This window comes from Peromyscus californicus, unplaced genomic scaffold, assembly GCF_007827085.1.
Source record: "Peromyscus californicus insignis strain IS unplaced genomic scaffold, ASM782708v3 Scaffold_4__1_contigs__length_199733344, whole genome shotgun sequence".
Classification (NCBI taxonomy): domain Eukaryota; kingdom Metazoa; phylum Chordata; class Mammalia; order Rodentia; family Cricetidae; genus Peromyscus; species Peromyscus californicus.
In genome coordinates, this window is record NW_026294562.1 from 8,795,856 (window position 1) to 8,818,125 (window position 22,270).

Consider the following 22,270-nt stretch of genomic DNA (forward strand, 5'->3'; position numbering starts at 1 on the left):
ACTATGAGCCTGACAGACACAAGCAGAGCTGGCCTTGGATCCTGGTCTATGCACTATGAGCCTGACAGACACAAGCAGAGCTGGCCTTGGATCCTGGTCTATGCACTATGAGCCTGATAGACACAAGCAGAGCTGGCCTTGGATCCTGGTCTATGCACTATGAGCCTGACAGACACAAGCAGAGCTGGGCTTGGATCCTGGTCTATGCACTATGAGCCTGATAGACACAAGCAGAGCTGGCCTTGGATCCTGGCCTACGCACTATCAACCTTACAGAGGGCAAGCTACTTACAGATTTTCTTTTTGAACTTTAGTGTATTAGTTAATTGTCTGGCTAAAATTGTCGTTAAATATCTGACAAAAGCTACTTGGATGATTCTCTCCCACCCGCCAGTTCCTGAATAACCAACCATCCAAAGGCTAAATATTACTTATAAATGCTCAGCTAGTAGCTCAGGCTTATTACTAACTAGCTCTTACACTTAAATTAACCCATAATTCTTATCTATGTTTAGCCACATGGCTTGGTACCTTTTCTCAGTACAGCATTCTCATCTTGCTTCCTCTGTATCCGGCTGGAGACTCGACTCCGCCCTTCTCCTTCCCAGCAGTCTCAGTTTGGCTTTCCTGCCTAACTTCCTGCCCAGCTACCAGCCTGTCAGCTTTTTATTAACCAATGAGAGCAACACACATTTACAGCGGTACAGAAGAACCATATGGGAGGAAGTGTTTGAGGATACACTCTGTCATGGCAGGAAAGGCGTGGCCACTGGAACATGAGGTGGCTGATCACATGGCATCCACAGCTGGGAGGCAGAGAGAGATGAATGCTGGTGTTCAGCACACTTTCTCCTTTCTATTCAGTCTGGGACTCCAGCCTATGGAACGGTACCACCCACAGTTAGGGTGGGTCAATCTTCCTTGATTAGCCTAATCTTACTCCGCCCTCTGCTAGGTGATTCTGGATCCTCTGAAGTGACTGTATTAGCCATCACGCTCAGGCTCAGTTTTCTTGTTGTCCTTGATCTTATCCCAGAGTCCTGAGGATGGGAGATACTTTGTGGTAGAAGGTAGTCTGGCACAGGCTTCAAAGTGCAGGTTCTGGGGCTGACAGCTCAGGTTCAAATCCTGCCCCTGCTACTTTGTGCAAGTTACATGAACACTACTTCCCTGGCTGCCATGTGGTGGTTTCTCACACCTCCTGCCCGCCCCCTTGGGGATTATCAGTGGGTGGGGCCTGTTTTTGCTGGAGCCCCTTGGATTGGAGGAAGTGCTTCTTCTGATTACCTCACAGGAAGGGAAGGGCCTGTGTGGGAGACTGATTCCACCATGGAGGGAACACAGACAGGGTGTTCAGAAAGTACCAGTGTCTAATGAGAGACTTGTTAAAACAGAAATGCAGCTCCACTTTTCAGAAAAATAGCAGATGCCCAAAATGTCAGGCAAGGGAGGGAGAAGGCTCCCAGTGTTTGCAGGATCTCATTGAGGAGAACGGTTGGGAACCAGTTCTCTGTACTTGCTTTGTTCCCCGAGGGGCTGTGGCACTAAAGGGCACTAACTCCGTAGCCTTCGATTGGTCTTTCACAGTGTGTGCTAACTTGTTGTTGTTTTGCTTTTTGAGGCAGGGGCTTGCTGTGTATCCCAGGCTGGCATCAAACTTGAGATTCTTTTGCCTCAGTGTTGGGATTACAGGTGTGTGCCACCCACCATGCCTGGCTAGTTAGTTTTAAGAAAGATGTTTGGTTTGATTTTCTACCTGTACATTTGGCTCCATGAGCAAAGGTACCAAGAATCCTCCAATCTTTGTAATAGCCACGGGCTGCAGCACAGGGCATGAACAGTGGAGGGCCAACTCTCACCTTTTTTTTTCCAGAGTGAGTACATTGCTCCCTGTGACTGTCGGAGGGCTTTTGTCTCTGGGTTCGATGGCTCTGCAGGTGAGTCACTGAATTTACTGTTTTTCCTTTGTCTTTCTTTGTTTTTGTTCCCCTCCCGAAGTAACAGAACTGTGTTTCAGCTTGTGCTATAGAACCAAAAATAAAATGCAAATTGGACGTCCCCAACTGAGCCTGTGCAGGATGGTGTGGGTTCCAGTTTCCCTGCCTCATCAGTGTCACCTTGTAGTGACCCTCTGTTCTTTTCTGTGTCTTTGCTGTTTCAAACACAACAAAACAACCTTCTGTTATAAGGAACAGTTTTGAGCCTTGTATTGCTTATGACATACACAGAAAAAGTAGCATTAGTTAAACTGAACATAGCTGCCTAGGTAGTGCCCCAAACATGAACTTGGAGCTTACTAGCTTTCTGGTCCTGTAAAGTTCTCTGAGTACTTGACTGTTGGCTTCTCTGTTTTCAGTGGAGTTAGGTGACAGTGGGTACTGGTGAGCTGCCTTGGTGTGAGGTTCTAACTTTTCCAAAGCTGTTACAACCTTGACTTTTTGGGTGGTTTCCCCTTTGGGCTCCTATCCCTTAGCAAGCTAGATGAGGTGGGAGCCCCTCTCAACTTGTGGTTCACCTCTGCTTCCTTTGGCTTAAGTGCTTGTGTTGGTTGGCACATTTAGGTTGGTTTTGGCCGTCACCTTTGCTGAAAGCCCCAAGGTCTGCCAGGTCTGTGGGAACTAAGGGTGAATAGAGGTGGGAGGCATGGACTTCCTGCTGGTGCCTGCTGAGTCACTGTGGACACGTATGGTCCGGGTTGCTGCTTCTGGGGAGAGGTGAAGCAGCTCTTTAAGGGTGTCTATTGGGGCAGAGGAACCTTCCCCACCCTGTCTTGTTGGTTATGACATTTGGCTGTATGGTCCTCTGTTCCAGCCTTAACTTAGGCTGCACGTGTGCAGAGACCAGCGTCCTGGTAGTCTGGGCCTCACAAATGCTTCCTACAGAGTCTGATCCGAAGTTGCCATGGCATCATTCTCTTACCCGGAGGTTGCCTTGGAGTCTAGGACCCCTCTGCCCCAGTGAGAGCAGGTGCTCCTCACTTCCCTGGCTGCCTGCTACCATGTTTTTCACAGATTGTCAGTGCTGGTCAGAAACTTTTCTTTTCTTGCTTCTTTGCTCTAGGCACAGCCATCATCACGGAAGAGCATGCAGCCATGTGGACTGATGGGCGCTACTTTCTCCAAGCTGCCAAGCAGATGGACAACAACTGGACTCTCATGAAGATGGGTGGGTAGAAGCATAGACCAATCTGCCTTAGGTACTTGGCTTGATCTGGGCAGGGGTGGAATGCTTCCGGCATCTAGGATCTAAAATTCTCCCTGACATTTCGCATCCTTTGAAAAGCCAAGGAAAACCAAAAAGTGGTGTGCCTCTGTATACACACTATTGCATACTCACTTTTGGAGGATTCCAGGTTCATTTTGCTGATAGAAAGCTGCCTTTGGGCTCCCCAAACTGAAGCTGCCAGGTCTGGTAGCACTATGGGGTAGAGCAGTAGAAGAATGAATCCCATCAGACTATTGAAGTGGGAATATGTCAGCTGCATGGCATGGGTGGATCCCTAGCCCTCCTGAGCGCTGTTTTCATTTGTGTCTACCTTTCCTCAGGTGTGCCACTGTGTGGGGAGGTTCTGGAGGGTGAGTCACTGCCCGTGAGTGACAGCCCCAAGGTTTTGCCAAAGATCTGTCTGCTAGGAAATGATGTGACTTCATCCTACAGAAGTTATATCAGGAGTTCCAAGAAAAACTTTGTTAATAAAGTGGCTTATTTAGTGGTTTGTTTAAAAAAAAAAAGGAAAGAATCAAATAGCAAAATTAAACTTTATGCCAGCCTACAGCTTTTAAGAACCGTTAAGTCATGAGCTTTATAAACCTTTGAGCTCTGTCTGTCAGAAGTCAGCAGAGAAACTCGTCAGAATGCACAAGCTTTTACTCTGAATAGACATGCATGGTGCCAGGATATTAATTAGTTAGCAAAAATCTCATTGGCTTAAAAAACTATATCCCAGCCAGGCGGTTGTGGCACATGCCTTTTATCCCAGCACTGGGGAGGCAGAGCCAGGCGGATCTCTGTGAGTTTGAGGCCAGCCTGGTCTACAGAGCGAGATCCAGGACAGGCACCAAAACTACACAGAGAAACCCTGTCTTGAAAAAACGAAACAACTACAACAAAACAAAACAAAACAAAACCTATATATCCCAAAGATACTGGCTTGATTAAAGAAAAACTGGCTTATTGAAATAAGTTCTTTCTTTTTGGTGGTTGTTTAGTTCCTTATCATAGTGTTGTAGAAGTGAGAGGCTGTCCACTATTGTGGTTGCGAGTCCCAGGGCTGCAACAGGCTCCTAGGTATCCCTCTGGGAATCCTAAGAAAGATTTGTTTATGGCCAAGACTTGGGCTCAGTCCTTTCGTCAGAGGCTGGCTGTGGGCAGGGGGCTTTGCTCTGTGCTCTTGGCCTTGTAGGTGAAGAGAGGGCTTTTAGTAATTCTGTCCTCCTAGGTTTGAAGGACACACCAACTCAGGAGGACTGGCTGGTTAGTGTGCTTCCGGAAGGATCCAGGGTTGGTGTAGACCCACTCATCATTCCCACAGGTGAGTGACTTAGTCTCTTTCAGCCCGCTAGACTTCTCTGCATCCTCCTTGTTTGCTATTTGGATCTGGGGCATTTGGGGCTCAATATGACTTGACGTCACAATGAAGGCTCAGCTGGAAGACATTTCTGGGACAGAGGCAGGGGAGTCCATGGTGCATGCCTTCCAGAAGGGCCTGGCCAAGGTCCTGCTGTTTGCCTTAGAAGAAATAGGTGTTTGTTTCATGGCCGACCATGTGTTTTTCTTCAGATTACTGGAAGAAGATGGCCAAGGTACTTCGAAGTGCTGGTCACCACCTCGTACCTGTGAAAGAGAACCTTGTGGACAAAATCTGGACAGACCGGCCAGAGCGCCCCTGCAAGCCCCTCCTCACACTGGGCCTTGATTATACAGGTCAGAGCCACACCTACGACCCGGGACCCCTGGCTTTCCAGCCGTCTTGTCAAAGGTCATATTAAAGACCCTGTTATGGAGTTGGTCGACCACATCGTATGTAGCCTTGTCTCCAGCACAGGCCTTTGACATGACCACAGGATTGTGCCTCACCTGGTGGCGAGGACCATTTGATGAGGCTGTGGCTTTACTGCCTGCCATTTCTGCATCTGCTTGTCACTTGCTTTGGCTTAGTGTGTTTTTGCAGCGCTCCTCTGGGTGTCTTTGTGGGACCTGGTGGAAAGGCTGAAGCTCTTTCATGGCTGCTAGCTGCCACTCTTCTGGGTCTGGTACTGGGAGCAGCATCTGGTGACGCTAGCTCCATTTCCTCCATGTTGGTGTTTGTAGGGTTGCCTTGTGGTCTCACCGTACCATATGCTGTAGAAGCTTAGGTGTGATTGCTTCCTTGGCCTGGGACAGTGGGTGAGCTGCACATTCGATTAATGAAGACAGTGAGGGTAGAGGGAGAGGACTGGAGGTGGGACTGCAGGGCAGGGAGCCTTGCAGTAGAAACAGGGAGGATGGGGGACATCTGGAATGTAGGCAGATTGCCAGAGGGGTCCTGGGAATAAAGTATCACAGCTGAGACACTGGGCCAAGTTTTAAACAGCATTCCTGGGCTGATCTTCAAAGCAGCCCTTGGTTGTGGGCAGCCCCAGGCTTGCTTTCCAGTGTGACACCCTCATTGGGTGTGATTTATTGGGGAGGATGGGTACAGCGAGTGGCCCACGGTCAGCTGAATAGTTTCCATCAGCATGGTTGAAATAGTTTTTTTAACCGAAACAGAGCCTCTGACCTATTACTGTAGGGAAGAGACCTCAGGTTGCTGCCGAAGTTTCTGTTTTTCAAACAGTTGCATGCTTGCTGTGGGTAGGTCACTTCTGGGTGTACCATAGAGGTGTGTCTATGCTGTTCATAGGTAGCTAGTGATAAGCTAAGTTACAGATGCTACCCTGGTGAGGTGACTTCCTCTGGTACCATATTGCATTCTGGGGAGTAGCAGGGAGGCCTAGGCTGTGCCTGACAGGGCAAGTGTGATTTGGAAGTGATACTCACAGTGAGTCAGGCTGCAGGGGACTGTTTGGTCTTAGCACCAAATCTCAGGGCCCAAGAAATGTGAAGTGGGTTTCACAGGCGAGATCTCTGCCAAAGAGATTCATATGTATCCCTATAGCTCAGTCAGTTTTCTCAGTTACACCAGCGTTTAAATAGTAGTGCACTTAATTTCTGATCTAACTGTATGCATTGCCTTGTAGATGCTAAGTTCAAAGAGGGCAGGGACTGGTTTTTTTCAGAGCCATAACTGCACTGAGCAGCAGGACCCTTGGTAGTACCTTCACCTGGCAAGTCTGGATGCTTCACAGTGGGATAAACATTGTTCTGGTGTCACAGGCAGTCAGGGCTCACAATAGTCAAGGGACTTTGCAGAGTCACTCCTCTTGTGTGGGGATTGAATCTTGGCTGCCTGCTCTGCAGGTTGCCTGTTCGATGTAAGAAGTGGTATTGTGTAAGTGTTTGGCATAGGCCTTCTCACTTGGCCTCCATCTTCACGGAGTCACAGCTGGAGTCAAAAGCATATTTGTTTCTTGCAGGCATCTCCTGGAAGGAGAAGGTTGCAGACCTTCGGTTGAAAATGACTGAGAGGAGCATCGTGTGGTTTGTGGTCACTGCCCTAGATGAAATTGCATGTGAGTGCTCTGGTTTCAATGCTTGGGCGTTACCTGATCTCTTCCTTGGGCCTCTGGGAATCTGTGTGTTCGTGCCATTCAGCTTTCTGAATGGTGAGGGAATTTGTAACAGACAGTGTCTCCAAATGAGAGCGCAGATGCCAGTGAGCACACAGGAGAGAGCATCACGATGAGCTGGGCAGGGGATTGTAGACGTGCCAGAGCGGTATACAGCAGGGGCTCATGGTGAAGCCATGGGCGATGCCTGCCTTGGCCCCATCTCTTAGGATTGTGGCTTCTCTGAGGAAGAATATTTCTCTGAATGTTTTTGTGTCATTTCTTTATGCTTATGTACTTTTCTAGTATATTCATAGGAAGAACCTTCTAGTAAAATTTTTACCTCAGAAAACTTAAGAACTGAAAATTCTTCTCAAGGCCCCCTTCCCTTAATCTTCATACCTTCCACTGCTCCTGTCCACGTGGAGTTGTTCAAAATCTGTAATCTTCAGAATCTGAAGGAATCTGACTGAAATGCTCCCTCCTGTCTCATTCTGACTGGATTTGATTCAGGAAAGCTTGGAAGAGGCTGCTGTGTCAGATGTCAGTGATTGCTGTCTCTAATTAAACCCAGTGTCAGAGGACACACACACACACACACACACACACACACACACACACACACACAGTTTCTCCCTTGAATTTAAGAAAAACATATTATGGAAACTTGCAAAGTGCAGAAGAAGTAGAAGAAAACCAGAATCACTCACAATCCTGTTACCTAGTGACAACCATTGTTGACGTTTCTGTGTGTCTGTCATTCAGCCTGCTGTTCTAAATGTGTCAGTCTGCTAGGAGCAAATATAAACGTAATTTTAAGCATTAAAAATTCCATAAAATGGTTATACAACAGTCTGCCTAACAGTTTCCATATGGAAGACCTTTGGGCTATTTCCAGTTTCTCTGTAATTTATTATGATACTTCCATCAAGATCGTAGCTCATACACTTACGTCTTAGTTTTTGATCATTTTGGTCTTTGTATTTCTGGTTAACTTTTAGGGATAGTCTTGTGAATTTAAGGGTAAGTGTGTGGTAGGACTTGAGTTTAAGGGTAAGTGTGTGGTAGGACTTTCGACTATGCATCCTGTCACACCACACACACAGCTCCGGGTACCCTCATTTAAAAGGAGCTAGTAAGCCTGATGTGGTGGTGCACTTGGGAGGTAGAGGCAAGTGAATCTCTGTGAGTTTGAGGCCAGCCTGGTCTACATAGCGAGTTCCAGTCTAGCCAGGGCTACACAGAGAGACCTTCTCTCCAAAAAATTAAAAAAAAGGAGTCAAGCCGGGCGGTGGTGGTGCACGCCTTTAATCCCAGCACTCGGGAGGCAGAGCCAGGCTGATCTCTGTGAGTTCGAGGCCAGCCTGGTCTACAAAGTGAGTTCCAGTCTAGCCAGGGCTACACAAAGAGACCTTCTCTCCAAAAAAATTAAAAAAAAGGAGTCAGTATGAGAGGTTAAAAAAAATGTTACTTTTCTGCTCTGGTTTTAGAAATGATTATTTTAAAATAGAGGCAGCAACTTTTTTTACTCGGCCCTTTTTGCTCTTATCTTTCTGAGAGCATGCTTTAGAGCTGGCAGCCTGGACCAGAGCTTACTGTGTGCTCGTCTATCAGGCTTCTCAAATATGCTGTGACCTCATCAGACTCTGGCCCCTGACTCGAGGCAGGTCCTCCACCCAGCCTAGTAACAGCTCACTGTGGCTGAGCCACAGGCTGTGAGTCAGAGGTTTTCTTCTACCTCTGATCAGAAGCTCTGCCTCCGTAGGGTCCTCCGCTCAGTGGAGGTCCTTGTGCCCACCCATTCTCCTCACCTCCCCACCCCCGTTTCAGTTTTTCTGTCCTAGGTCATTTGCCTTGGGATAGAGAGAATGCTTGTATCCTCCTTATATTTTTTGGGTGCCAGAGAGCTGAGCTTGGCAGGTCCCAGCAACTGGGTTAGCGATTTCGACTCTTTTTTAAAAATATGAAACGCTTCACGAATTTGTGTGTCATGCTTGGGCAGGGGCCATGCTAATCTTCTCTGTATTGTTCCAATTTTAGTCTATGTGCCACCAAAGCGAGCACATTATTTCAACTCTTAGGGGGACACTGCTCATGGTTTTTGAGCCTGCTTCCTCCTCTGGCTTGCAATATGGCCAACTAGGAAACAGTTCTGGTGCCATCAGGTGGCAGACTCAGCAGTTGCAGCTCAGCCGTGGAACCTTGTGTAAGATCCTTTACCTTTTGAGAGATGTGGTGGGATCCTTTGAGAGGAGCTGAATTCTAAGCAGAAACTCTTCCCTCCCCCAAAAACTACCTGTTAAGCTTTACCTGGGAGCCAGACAGCTGACAGAAACCATCTTTAAGAAAATGCTTTCCTTTTTAGGGCTGTTCAATCTCCGAGGGTCAGATGTGGAGCACAATCCAGTGTTTTTCTCCTATGCGATCGTAGGACTAGAGACCATCATGTAAGTGTTCACTCCCACCTAAACTTCCTCCCCACAGCTCCAAGGGCTCAGGCTCCCCTTTCTAGTCTTCACCCCACAGTTATGGCAGTATGGTTCCTTTCTCCGGAACTTCCCCCTTCATCCTTGCCTTAACAGGTGTTTATTTTTATCCTGCCTTCCCGCTAAACCTCCAAATGTCTTGAAATCTACAGAAGTATTTATAGTAACAGGAGACTGAGAAATAAGTAGATGAGTCCAGCGGAACAAAGCCGGTATGAGGTTCTTCAGGTTCCTGCTGTGGTCTTGTCCAGGCCACGTTTGATCTCAGGTTTCCTGGAAGGCAGCACAGAGAGGGCCACACAGACTCAACCTGTAGTTCTGGGCCCCAGTCATTTTAAAGGTCAGCAGTGATGTGGGAACACACACACACACACACACACACACACACCCCGCCTGGCTCTGTGGGCTCGTCAGTTTTATCAGTCAGAACATTGCTTATAGGCTTCCTGTCATTGTTTTTCTACTGTGTGGGGTTCCAGTTCTTTTCTCTTGTGATAAAACACTGACCAAACATTACTTAGGGGAGGAGAGGACTTAAATAACTTACACTTCTATGCCACAGCCCATCACTGAGGCGAATCAGGGCAGGAACTCAAGCAGGATCTTGAGGCAGGCTCTTGCTAGCTGGCATTCTTATACTGCACAGGACCACCTGCCCAGGGAATGGTGCCACCCACAGTGGGCTGGGCCCTCCTGTATCCATTGAAAACCAAGACAGTTCCCCAGAGACTTGCCCACCGACAGTTTTTCTGGACAGTCCCTCTGAGCCAGTCGCCTTGAAGTTGATTTTGAATGTTGGATGATCTGGGCCATGGTGTCATTGGAGACCTTTCAGGGGAGTCTTGGCTGGTCAAACCGTATTAGCCTGGAAGCAATCCACAGATTCTCATCTTCTGTGGAAACAAAAGCAGAACCTCTTTTCCAAAGCAATGTGTCCTTAGACATAGATTTTGAAATCAAGATATTTTAAGAATATACATACTGATTTAACTCAGCAGTTTTTACAATCAAATGTCTCTGCAGTTAAAAATCCCAAAGACAATATAATCTAGACTCTCTGTGTAACATCCATCTTTACGTGGCTTATTTTTTATATTACCTTTACTGTCTCTTTAAAGACTTTATTTTTAAAAACTATTTCTTTATATAACTGCCTATATTCATTTTCTTCTCTCTTCCAAGCCTACATACATTTTTACACACACTGTAAACCATTTAGTGAATCTATTGCTTTGAACTGCAGTGGTTAGTGCTGAAGCAGCAGCCTTGGCTGCTGACTCCGCCCATCTCAGTTTTTCAACGTGGTGGAGATAATTCACTGCCACCTCTGGGAGCCATGCTGTCCGCTGACTCTGGGAGGCAGTGGGTCTATGCTTCTATCAAAGCATCCTGTAGCCCGGAAACCTCTTTTTTTTTTAAGTAACAAAAGCTATATCTACCACACACCATGTTGTGCGGCTTGCAGAAACTTCTGTGTAACTCGGCAGGAATCCGCCATTCTGTAGCTCCAGCCTGCATACCACAAACTGGCTACAGCCAGGGGACACATCATTGTACGTAGGCCCGCCATGAGCCACATGAACTAGGAAGGTGCTCTTAGCTACATTTATAATCTCTTCTTTTTTTTTTTTTTTTTTTTTTTTGGTTTTTCGAGACAGGGTTTCTCTGTGTAGCTTTGCGCCTTTCCTGGTACTCGCTTTGGAGACCAGGCTGGCCTCGAACTCACAGAGATCCGCCTGCCTCTGCCTCCCGAGTGCTGGGATTAAAGGCGTGCGCCACCACCGCCCGGCTATAATCTCTTCTTAAGCTCTCTCAGATTTTAGGTGGAATCTCTTGTCACCACGTGTGGGAGCCATTTATAGCTGAAGTTTTTCTGTGTCCCACCAGGCCCGTGGTCAGGACAAATCTCTCTCACCTGCCAGTCTCGCAGCCTCTTGGACCCGAGTAAACACACAGAGGCTTATATTATTTATGAACTGTATGGCTACTAGCTCAAGCTTATTACCGACTGGCTCTTATACTCAAATTAACCCATAGTTCTTATCTATGTTTAGCCACGTGGCTTGGTACCTTTTCTCAGTTCTGCCTTCACATCTTGCTTCCTCTTTGTCTGGCTGGCAATTCCTGACTCAGCCTTCCTCTTCCCAGAATTCTCCTTGTCTGCTTATCCCACCTATACTTCCTGCCTGGCTACTGGCCAATCAGCCTTTTATTTATCAACCAATCAGATCAACACACATTCACAGCATACAGAGCGACATCACCCATCACAGAGAGGTGTTGGTGGACAGGGCGCAGACAGCTGGACAGATGTGATGGGGTGTGGCTGGAGGTCTCGGATGTTAATGGAGGTGGGGGTGGAGAATGGGACGGATGACGACAGCATTTACAGGGACAGGAGATGCTGCAGTTGGGAGGGCAGGGCTGGGGCAGGCCGCGGGGAAAGAGGAAAATCTGTTTGCTTCTGAGTGCCAGAAGATGTGAGCCTTGTGTGTGTTCACCTCCTCACGTGCCCCCCTTTGTGATCCACCCTGTCCCTGGCAGGCTCTTCATTGACGGGGATCGCATCGATGCGCCTGGTGTGAAACAGCACCTGCTCCTTGACTTGGGCCTGGAGGCAGAATATAAAATCCAGGTGCTTCCTTACAAGTCCATCCTGAGTGAGCTCAAGGCGCTGTGTTCTGACCTCGCCCCAAGGGAGAAAGTGTGGGTCAGTGACAAAGCCAGCTATGCTGTGAGCGAGGCCATCCCCAAGGTGAGTGGCCTCACTCTGGCCCCTCTGTGGTTCTGATGTCGTACCCAGCGGGAGCAGAGGCATGGGCTGTGGTCTCCGGGTAAGCCCAGAGCTGGAGTGCAGTATCTGAGACTCTTTGAACTGTGTAGGTCCATGTCTTCCAGGGTGTGGCATGAAAGATGGTCTTAGGTGGCACACATTAGTACTTAGGCTTATTTAAATATGTTTTAACAGCAGTTACTGTAACTGAGGAGAAGCCCTAAGTAGTGTCTGAGACGGTGCTATTGTGAATATTCTTTCAGATGAAGTACAGAATGAGTAAGGTGTACCAGGGTGAAGGCAGCACAGGTACCTAAATGTTGGGGTACGCTTCCTAGCACATACCTCATCTCTTTCCCCAGGTTTTAGATACAGAAATTCAAGGCCCAGAGAGGCTAGGGAGTGGAGGATTTGTCTTAAGATCACATGGTAGTGACAGTTTTGCCCTTCAGTGAGTCCTTGCTGGGCCAGGCTATGCAGCCAACAACTGTTGTTTCACATTAGTTAGAATCTGGGGCAGGGCTAGAACCCACATCCCTTCAGCTGGTGGTTCTTCTGTCAGGCCCTGGGCTCTTGGTAGATAAGTGGGCTTTGGCAAGCTCAGCAGTGGACTCTTGGCTAGAGCCCAGATCTAGCTCATCAGCATTCCTGCCGCTGTGCCACCGTGTCTCTGTCTGGCCACTCAGTTACTCAGAGCTGAGCGTCCTTGACCCGAGCAGGGGTCGCTCTTGCTTTCCCTGTTTCCTGAGGTTTGTGTTTGAGGAGGGCGGTGTGGGGAGATTGTGCACAGTTTGAGAAGCTCTGTGCAAGTGTCCTAGTCACCCAGTCACACAGGGCTGGGTTCTCCTTCAGCTGCCGCGGTGAGGCAGCCGCGAGAGTGACCGCAGTGACAAGAGACAGAGAGGAGGGTCCTTGTGCAGGTGTTTGTGTGCCACTCCAGCAAGAGAGCTGTTCAGGTTAGCTCCGAGAGGACAGTGAACTCGCCACAGCCACGAGGCTTGGACAGCAACCCTCTGCTGTGACAGGCGGGCATCGGCAAAGAGTGAGAGTAGAGGAAGATGCCCCATTTGATGTACTGAACTTATTGGGGTGAGCTCAAGTGAACATGCTCAGGGCATCAACAGAAGTGGGAGGACTCCAGGCTCAGGGGACCGCTGCCGGGTTCCGAATGGGAGCTCTTCAAATCCTTTGCCTCCAAGTGTGTTTTCCTGGCGGTTGAGTAAATCCTGCTTCTTATCTTCCTGTGCCTTGCCCCAGGATCATCGCTGCTGTATGCCTTATACACCCATCTGCATTGCCAAAGCCGTGAAGAACTCAGCTGAGTCGGAAGGCATGAGGCGGGCCCACGTGAGTCGAGCTGGTGTGGGAAGTAGGATGGGAGGGTCAGAAGGGCCTGCTCTCCCCTCATCTTGTGACTGGCACAAGTTCTGAAACTCACTGAGCCTAGGTCCTTCTGGTCTTCCAGAGTTAGTGGGGAATGAAATAAACTGTTTTGTTGGGCATGCAGGCCTGGAACCCTAGCTGCTGGGAACCTGTTGCAGGAGGATGTGAATTTGAGGTCAGGATCAGGTATATGGTGGAACCTGTCTCAAAAAATAATAGAATTGGATGTGTTAAATTCTTATGAACTGTAACACAAAATATAATGAAGGAGGCTGAAGAGATGGCTCAGTGGCTGAGCGCTTGACTGCTCTTTTGATTTGATATGATTACCAGGACCTAACTTACGCGCCATCTCATAACTCAGTATTCCCAGTCCAAGGGGATCCGACACCCTCCTTTCAACTCTGTGGGCACTAGGTACACATGGTGTGTAGCCATACATGCAGGCAAAACACCCATAAGTGTTACACACACACACACACACACACACACACACGGAGGGTGGTGAGGCTGTGGTGTAATGAGTAAGTTAAGGTAGATGAAGCATGGATCTGAGGTTGGCAGAGGCTGACCCTAGCCTGTTGTTCCTGGCCTGTGTAGGGTGGAATTCACTGGGTAGAGGTGCTGCCTGTGTGTTCAGGCTGGGCCACTCCTGACTGCCTTGGTTGATGAGTAGCTGGGCGGCCTGTTTTCTCTCCCAGTAATGGGAAGTGCCACAGAAGACTTCCAGGAGCGTATCCACAGAGTGGAAGCCTGAGTGCTGCTGGGTTCTCTGGCTCTGGGGTGCAGTCCTGGGAGGTGGCCACAGGACTGGGCTCTGAGTCTGCTCATCTGACTCTCTGTTGTTTGCACAGATTAAGGATGCCGTTGCCCTCTGTGAACTCTTCAACTGGCTGGAGAAAGAGGTTGGTTCTTACCCTTGTTGAGCATGTGGCTGTAGAACACTCCAAGATACCAACAGACCTTAATACAACCGTGGCCTCCCTGGGGCTCTTATGGCTTAAGGCTTTGGTTGGTTTTAGTGTTCTCTTTGGCACTGTGTTCTGTAACTTTGTGCATACATATATTAATAAATTCTGTGGGAAAGAAAGAAATTCCATCACTGTGGCTCCTTTATGGTAGAGAGTGGAATTTCATTGGAAGGAAAAGAGTTATAGACCAGGTAGCTACACTGGGAGTAAGCTCTCTTGGTGTGTTCATTTTGAACTTCAAGCCTTTTATACTTGAAACTTTTTATATTAAATTGACCCTTGGCCATTAATTTTTTGCCCAACCATACCTGGAGCTGACAACGGTTAGTTTCTTTGTGCTGCTATTAAACAGTGCCACTCTACATTTAAATAACTAGGAACAACTAGAGTTGAAAAGGGGGATTATACCAGTTTCCTCTAGTACGAGCATTTTTTCCTCCATACTTCCAGCTGTTCATCTTTGTAAATTCTTTTTGTTTTTCTTGTAGTATGCAGATAGGCTTTTGTGTTTGGTTTATTTTACTCTTAGGATCATGTAGTATGAGCATTGTGCACATGCTTCGCTGTCTTAAGAGAAAATCCAGGTGGTGATCGCATTGCATCCAGTGGCCAGATTGTTTTACTTACGTATTCTTCCTGTTTTTGATTGTTAGGACCTATTTTTATTCCCCCAGGATAATTGGCTTTAGGATAGTTGTTTATAGGGGATGCTTTTGAAATTTTAAACTTAGATGCATTACATTTTGGGAGATTTGGGGATGTAGTGCTGTGACAAAATGGTTCAGGGCAAAGTTAAGTGACTAGAAACCTCTCTCCTTTAGATAGCTTTGTTAAGAGCCCCCACTGTTCCCTCCTTATTAGAGAGGAGACACAGTGTATCCTGACGAGGGGGCCTTTGGGGTGCCAGCATCAAATGTTCACTCTACATGGCTGAAGCCCGAGGTTCTTTGTGATGACTCCTAAGCACTTTCTCTTGTAGGTCCCCAAAGGGGGTGTGACTGAGATCTCAGCTGCTGACAAAGCTGAGGAATTTCGAAGGTAAGTGTTGGTGGAGAAGACCTGGAACCCTGTGCTGATTCCTTGGCCTCTGAATGAGCTGGGAGGGCCCTGACCCCTGTCACAGTGGAACCCTTGAGCGACTCTGCTCTGTCTCTTCCAGGCAACAGGCTGACTTTGTGGACCTGAGCTTCCCAACGATCTCCAGTGCGGGACCCAATGGCGCCATCATTCACTACGCGTAAGGCATGCGGGCGGACAGAGGAGGAGCACAGGCCTGGCTTGCGTTGCTTCCACCCAGCAGCCTGAGCAGGGGAGGCAGTTTTCCCAGAGCCTTTGTGCCCACCACTGTGTGTCTGTGGAGGCTGAAGTCCTCAAGCCTCTGCCTTTTAGGAGTTTGCTCTTACTTGTTTTTTGTTATTATTGTTAACAGTTTTTGAGATATATTCTCACTCTATAGCTCAGGCTGGTCTGGAACCTACTACATAGCCTGGGCTGGCCTCCACTTCATGGTGATCCTCCTGCCTCAGCCTGAGATGACAGGGATGAGCTCCCACACTTAACCATATTTCCATACTGAGGCTCAGAAATTGACTCTATAACCCTTGTATCTTGACTGATTTCTGGAGTTACCTTTCCTGGTGTCAGCAGGCTTCTTGATGTCCTGATCTATCCTGTATGAGCACCACTGCCAGCATCCAAAAGTGCTCTGCTAACTGGTGGGGTAGCCATGGGTCAAGAGATGCTGGGTAGCAGAGCCATGTCTCCCTGACTCTCGGGGTTTGAAGCCAGCATCCTAGTCTAGTTTTTTTTCCCCTTCTTTTCCTTTTTACCATATGATCTGTGAGAGTCTGTGGACCCGCAGAGCTGAGCCTCCCTGAACTCTGAGATGAGGGGCGTTGTTGTGCTTGGGATCTGAGCCCTGCTGGTGATGTAGGAAGTGTAGTTAGGTGTGGACATCAGCTTACCCAGCTCAGTGCTCTCTCTCTCTCTCTCTCTCTCTCTCTCTCTCTCTCTCTCTCTCTCTCTCTCTCTCTCTCTCTCTCTCTCTTTCTCTCTCTCTGTGTAAGGCATTTGGCACCTGTCCTCTGTCTTCCAAGTGCAGTAAGGGGAAGGGCATTCAGACTGTCTCTGTGCTACAGTTGGCGTACACTTTTCTCCTTTTTAAATGATTGCTTTTAGAGCTGTTAGTCGTGGGGCAGCTTTCAAAGCTGTGTGGGGGAGATAGTCGCAGATGTGTCTACCACTGTCTACCCAGACACTCCTGCTCCACCATGCAGATACCGAAGGGATTTCACTTTGACTCGGATGATGAATTTCATGGTGGATTTTTTTCTGTACGATCAGAGCAATCACACTTTGAAAGCCATTTGCTCCTCTTTCAGCCTTTCCTCACTGCGGGCTGTTAGAGGTCAGCTTAGAGGCCGGGCCCGTGTCTGATTATCTTGTTATTGCTGGAGAGGGATTGGTACCTGCAGTGTGTCAGCTTAGACTGCTGTCTTCCCTTTGGACATTTCCAGCACACTGGTACTGTCTAGGATATGGGATGGGGAAGACAGGTCACTTTTCACAAAGAACCTCCTGATCTTTGAAGAGTTTCCTCACCCACTACTTTCCCCAGGGCAAGGTAGGGTCTCTTAGCACAGAGATTCTTGGGAGGGTCTGGAGCCCCAGGACTAGTGAGCTTGCCATGGACCTTGGTTGTTTACTTCCCATCCCTGGAACCCACGCTTAGACTCACTGCTTCTTCTGTCAGGGTTTTTATGTTGTCTGTCTGTCTGTCTGTTGTTTGAGGTAGGGCCTCCCTGTCGCTCAGGCTTGTCTTAATTTGTGGTCCTCCTGCCTCAGCCTTCTGAGGATTGCAGCCACACTGTATTCTGTCGATTGTTCTTTTAAAGTCATCTTTCAAACACTTTTGTTCTAGACACCAGCACAGTTGATCCTTTTTCTGTTCTACTTCCTTAGTTGGGAAGCTAGGCTGCAGAGTCTTTGAATGGTCTACAGAGCAAGTTTTAAGACAGCCAGGGCTTTACAGAGGAACCCTGTCTTGAAACACCAAAAAAAAAAAAAAAAAAAAAGAATAGTTTACAATATTCAAACCCTCTCAAATTTGCCAAGTGATCACATTTTTTGGAATAACTAATTTTTTTATTAACTTTGTTAGGCCGGTCCCTGAGACGAATAGGACCCTGTCCCTGGATGAGGTGTACCTCATTGACTCGGGTGCTCAATACAAGTAAGTAAACCAGGGCTGCTGTAGAACTTGAGACTGAGTTCAAGGCCAAAGTTTGAGGAGGTGGATAAGCTGTGCTCTGGCTGAGTGCACCCAGCTGCTCACCCATGCCTCCGCTCTGGCTGAGTGCGCCCAGCTGCTCACCCATCCCTCGCTGGCCACTGATGGATGGTTTCTGTCTTGTTTTCTTTTTTGACCTCTCATTGAAAAAGCCCAGTTGTGGGTGTTCCTATGAAGGATGATGGAACTGTGCAGTCCTTGGCTGTAAATTGTGAAATAAGAACTGAAGGAAAGCGAAGCCTGGGGAACCTGTGAAGCTTCCTGCTCCATCCCAGAAAGTGGTTTGCCAGCTCCTGCTTGGAGCTGCCTTGGGGCCCAAGGAAGTAAGGGTTAATTTTGAATGTGAGGGTGTGAAATGAGGGCCTGCCCCTCCACTTCTGAACTTGTCTTGCCTCTTTTACAGCTATCCACTTTAGCATTTTTTTTTTCCTCAGAAGAAAGCTGAACTTCGCTCCCATCTCATTGCTGAGCCCTGAGAGGAGCCAGAGTAGATAGTGTGCACAGAAAGGCACCTTTCCCACTGAGGCTGGAGGCCAGTTATTACACGAACTCAGCCAGTTACCGGGTGACTGTATCTGGCCTTGGGCTGCGTGGGGATCTCCTGGTCATAGCATAAATTTCCCTCTCTTCGGAATGTTATGGGAAGATCTTGGAAATTGTATTTTTGGTGTGATTAATGTGAACTAGTGTATGTTAAGAGAGGCTTCTGGGTAGTTTTAGGGTCTCGGTTCAGTAATCCCTTTGCTTTCCAGCAGCAGGAAATGGATTTTGCCTTTCTTGCTACAAGTACTTGCTACAAGCCTCTGTGTACGTGGTCTTTGCCCTCTTCGTCATAACCTGGTGATGGCTGTCTCGTGAGGTAGCCTCACTGTATGTACCAAGAATAATGTATGTCAGGGCCCATCCAGTCCTACTCTATCAAGCCAATTTTACATTCACACTTTGCCTTATTCTTTATAACAATTTTATTGAGACAGAGTTCACCTACTCAGTATAAAATCAGTTTCTATGTATATGTACAGTTGTGCAGTCATTGCCACAGTCAGTTCATGGGAGTGTTAGTACAGATACACCTTTCCAGTTCTCTAGGAGTCGGGCTGATGGCTCAAATGGTACCTGCTCAACCTTTCAGGCAAAGCGGTTTTCCAAAGTGGGTGTTTGCTGTGCTGTTCCCACTAGCGCCATGTTTATAGTTCTCCATGTACCCATCTGTTTCATGGTTGAGAAAAGGTTACTTTGACTGGAAAAACTTTTTTTTTCTACTTTTGAAAGGGACGGAACCACAGATGTGACCCGGACCATGCACTTTGGGACCCCCACGGCCTATGAGAAGGTAATGTGAAACAATCTCCAGGCCCTCTCTGCCTTCTTAAAAAGACATTGCTTTTCTCAAAAGGGGTTGCATAAATAAATAAAAATTATAAGTGGGTAGTAAAACGCTCATTTTTGTGGAGTCAAGCTTATCGGCTTTATGAGATCTGTGTAATTAATTACTGGTGGGTAAGACATTTGGAAGAAACTTAAAAGCATGCTGTTAAGGTCAAAGCAGCCCAAGTTCACTTCAAATAGCTTTGGCCTTCTCTTTCGAGGGAGGAGCCGTGAGAGGCACGCTTTGTCAGCAGTGTCTGGACTCTGAAAGCCGCCCTCTCCTTTCTCAAGGTCAGCATCCGCTTTACAGCTCCCCTCTCAAGGGACTGTGGAATGATGGACACTGTTTAGTTTCTGCTCTGACCAGTTAGAAAGGTAGCATAGAGCTGTGAGGTAGAGCGCTCCCTGCCAGGGGTCTGGACCCTGCTTAGATCTCTGCTGTACTGACTCTGTGGCCTTGAACAAAGTGTTCATTGTCTGTAAATGTGGCACAGCAGCGGCCACTTCCTGGCAGCACATGAGGCCCTGGGAGCCTTGACAGTCTGCTCAGGCAGCACAGGCTGGGTCTCAGAGTGCTGGTCTGTCTGAGGGAAAGGGTGTTACAAGGTGGCTGGAGAGCTTTCTTGGGCTTGGTGCTTTGGCCTTGCTAGTTGCAGCCACCTCTACCTGGGAGGTTTTGGGCCTTGTGTGCAGGATCCGTTTGCTGTGATCAGATAGAGGAGCCTCGGGTGTCAGTCCTTCCCGGCCCCTCTGCAAGTCCCTGGCCTTCCGGGCAGTAGGACTTACCCTGAGGATTGCATGGTGGTGAGAAGCCCAGAGGCCTGGCTGCCACCTATGAATGGTGGCTGGCATGGTGCTGAAGTGTCTCTGTCATGAAGGTTTGCAGGGCGTGCTGACTATTGTAAATGTTACCTCATCTCACATCTTCCTGACAGCGGCGTGTCAGAATGCTTCAAGGGAGGGCGGGGGTGATCATCTTCCTCCTGCTGCTTTAAGTTTAATTTCAAGGTTATTCTGGCAGCCTGGCGGCAGTGGTGCACGCCTTTAATCCCAGCACTCAGGAGGCAGAGCCAGGCAGATCTCTGTGAGTTCAAGGCCAGCCTGGTCTACAGAGTGAGATCCAGGACAGGCACCAAAACTACACAGAGAAACGCTGTCTCGAAAAACAAAACGAAACGAAGCAAAACAAGGTTTTTCTGGCAAATTGGTCTGTGGCTGGGCTTTTTGGGTGGCTTTTTTTTTTCTTTTTTTTTTTTGTTTTGTTTTGTTTTTGAAATCACCTTGATGTTCTCTGTAGTATTGCCAGATACTTTAACAGGCAAGGTGTTTTGAAGTGCTAGAAGACTGCGTGGGGTTAAAATGCCTGTCTCCTGCAATCACCTTCTGGGTTTTTTTTTTTTTGTCAGGAATGCTTCACATATGTCCTCAAAGGCCACATAGCTGTGAGCGCAGCTGTTTTCCCAACAGGAACCAAAGGTAGGTGGTTTGTTCTGTAACATGGCAGGCTCATGGTTTAAACACGTCTAAGTTTGGGTAGAAAAAAATGTATCCTCCATTTTGTTTTGTCAGTCTTCGTCCAATTCTGGCCCAGCTAGGCTATGCAGGATACTCCATGGAGTGAGTGTCCCCCACCCTGCCCCCATCCCCAAGAGCCAGGCTTAGGGTGGTTCTCAGTGTCAGTTCTGACCAGTAACAGAAGTGGTTGACATATGTGGTGCAAACTGGGCACAGAGGCCTCAGGCCCGGAGTGGGGAGCCTCCTGTCTGTCTTCGGTATGGGACCAGCACCTCCTCTGATGGCCCTTGTTGGATTTATGTTACTGGGATCCTGACTTGAGATGTATTCTGCTCTGAGTACTGGTGGATGGGGCGTTGGACTACAAGTTGCAAGACCCAGGCCTTGGCTCTGGCCGGTGGGCACTTGTTTACCTCTCTTAGACTTGGTCCTTTCATCGTTCATGCCTGCCATTCTGCTAGTCTGGTAAGACTCTCATGCTTGGAATTCTGAAACCTTAAGCTCCCAGGAAGGAATGTCCATGTCACCCATTGCAGCCTTAATCTGCAAGAAGGTGTCCATCCCCCAGCCTGCTGGTGCAAATGATCCCCTGACTTTAGACTGAGCTTGGACTGGCTTCTCAGTATTTTCGGTTGTTAGAAAGTTCTTCCTTGTGCTGAGCTTAAATCTGAACTCTTGAGTAACTTTTGGTTTCTGTTTCACCTTCTTGAAGTCAAACATAATCCTCTAATCTCTAAAGTGCTGCGTGAATATCAAGTGACCCTTGTCTTTCAGGTCACCTCCTAGACTCCTTTGCCCGCTCAGCTTTGTGGGATTCTGGCCTGGATTACCTGCACGGAACAGGACATGGCGTTGGCTCTTTTTTGAATGTTCACGAGGGTCCTTGTGGCATCAGCTATAAAACGTTCTCCGATGAGCCCTTGGAGGCTGGCATGATTGTCACGGATGGTAGGTGTTCCTCATGGACGGGGCACATGGGAGATCTTTGATGTTTCTTATGTTTCAGTTATTTTAAAGGAAATTGGTAATAGCTCCCCCCTCCTCGGTCATCTTCAAATGACAACAGCCTTTTTCAGTTATCAGAGTGATTTGGGTTCATTTTAGAAAGGGTAAAGGTCTGGATAAGAGTGTAAGAATATGGTCTTTTGTAGACATTTTGTTTGTCTTCAAGGTCACACTGGACACACTGTTTCTGCTCTCTTACATTACCCAGTGTTTGCAGACAGACCTCCGTGCTGCATCACTGTGTCCTGTTGGTACACAGCGTGTATGGGTGGAGCGGGCCCTTCCCCCTCTCTCCTCCTGTGGGCCGCCTCCTGTGGGCCGCCTCCTGTGGGCCGCCTCCTGTGGGCTGCCTCTCACTGAGTTCTTTGTTCTAGAGCCTGGGTATTATGAAGATGGGGCTTTCGGGATCCGCATTGAGAATGTTGTTCTGGTGGTTCCCGTGAAGACCAAGGTGAGTGTTCATGTATTTGCTTAAAGATTTCCTACTCTTATTGTGGGAAGATGCATGTTTGTGTCTTTGGAACCAAAATGTGCCATAGTGGGGCCAAAATGGAGCTTCCTTCCCCTCAGACCAGGGGTTTTACCAGAAGCTTCTTTCCTCTATGAAACCAGAAAGGGACAGAGGCTGTAGCTCAGTGGTAGAGTCCTGGCTAGGCACAAACAAGGTCCTGAGTTCTGTCTACAGCACTGTCAAAAAAAAGAATAATACTAAAAAATCACAGTGAATGGATGAGCATGAGATTTGGGCTGTGTGGGTAAAGACACCTGCCACCGAGCCTGGAGACCAGACTTGG

General features: G+C 48.0%; 1 protein-coding gene and 1 non-coding gene across 7 annotated transcripts in view; one reads left to right on the forward strand and one right to left on the reverse strand.

Moving 5' to 3' along the window:
- The window catches only part of Xpnpep1 (X-prolyl aminopeptidase 1), a 51,658-nt gene that overhangs the window by 24,691 nt on the left and 4,697 nt on the right, over positions 1-22,270 (forward strand). For all 6 annotated transcript variants that reach the window (XM_052762329.1, XM_052762332.1, XM_052762330.1 and 3 more), the window contains 16 exons: positions 1,874-1,937; positions 3,061-3,165; positions 4,439-4,531; positions 4,780-4,923; positions 6,555-6,650; positions 9,052-9,133; positions 11,717-11,927; positions 13,203-13,292; positions 14,183-14,233; positions 15,279-15,337; positions 15,459-15,536; positions 17,460-17,531; positions 18,861-18,921; positions 20,363-20,432; positions 21,246-21,419; positions 21,851-21,927. In XM_052762329.1, the coding sequence (XP_052618289.1) occupies positions 1,874-1,937; positions 3,061-3,165; positions 4,439-4,531; positions 4,780-4,923; positions 6,555-6,650; positions 9,052-9,133; positions 11,717-11,927; positions 13,203-13,292; positions 14,183-14,233; positions 15,279-15,337; positions 15,459-15,536; positions 17,460-17,531; positions 18,861-18,921; positions 20,363-20,432; positions 21,246-21,419; positions 21,851-21,927 (1,527 nt within the window). The remainder of the gene's footprint in view (positions 1-1,873; positions 1,938-3,060; positions 3,166-4,438; positions 4,532-4,779; positions 4,924-6,554; positions 6,651-9,051; positions 9,134-11,716; positions 11,928-13,202; positions 13,293-14,182; positions 14,234-15,278; positions 15,338-15,458; positions 15,537-17,459; positions 17,532-18,860; positions 18,922-20,362; positions 20,433-21,245; positions 21,420-21,850; positions 21,928-22,270) is intronic.
- LOC128095718 (U6 spliceosomal RNA) lies at positions 8,644-8,750 on the reverse strand. The gene has a single exon (XR_008213330.1). It is a non-coding gene; the product is annotated as a U6 spliceosomal RNA (small nuclear RNA).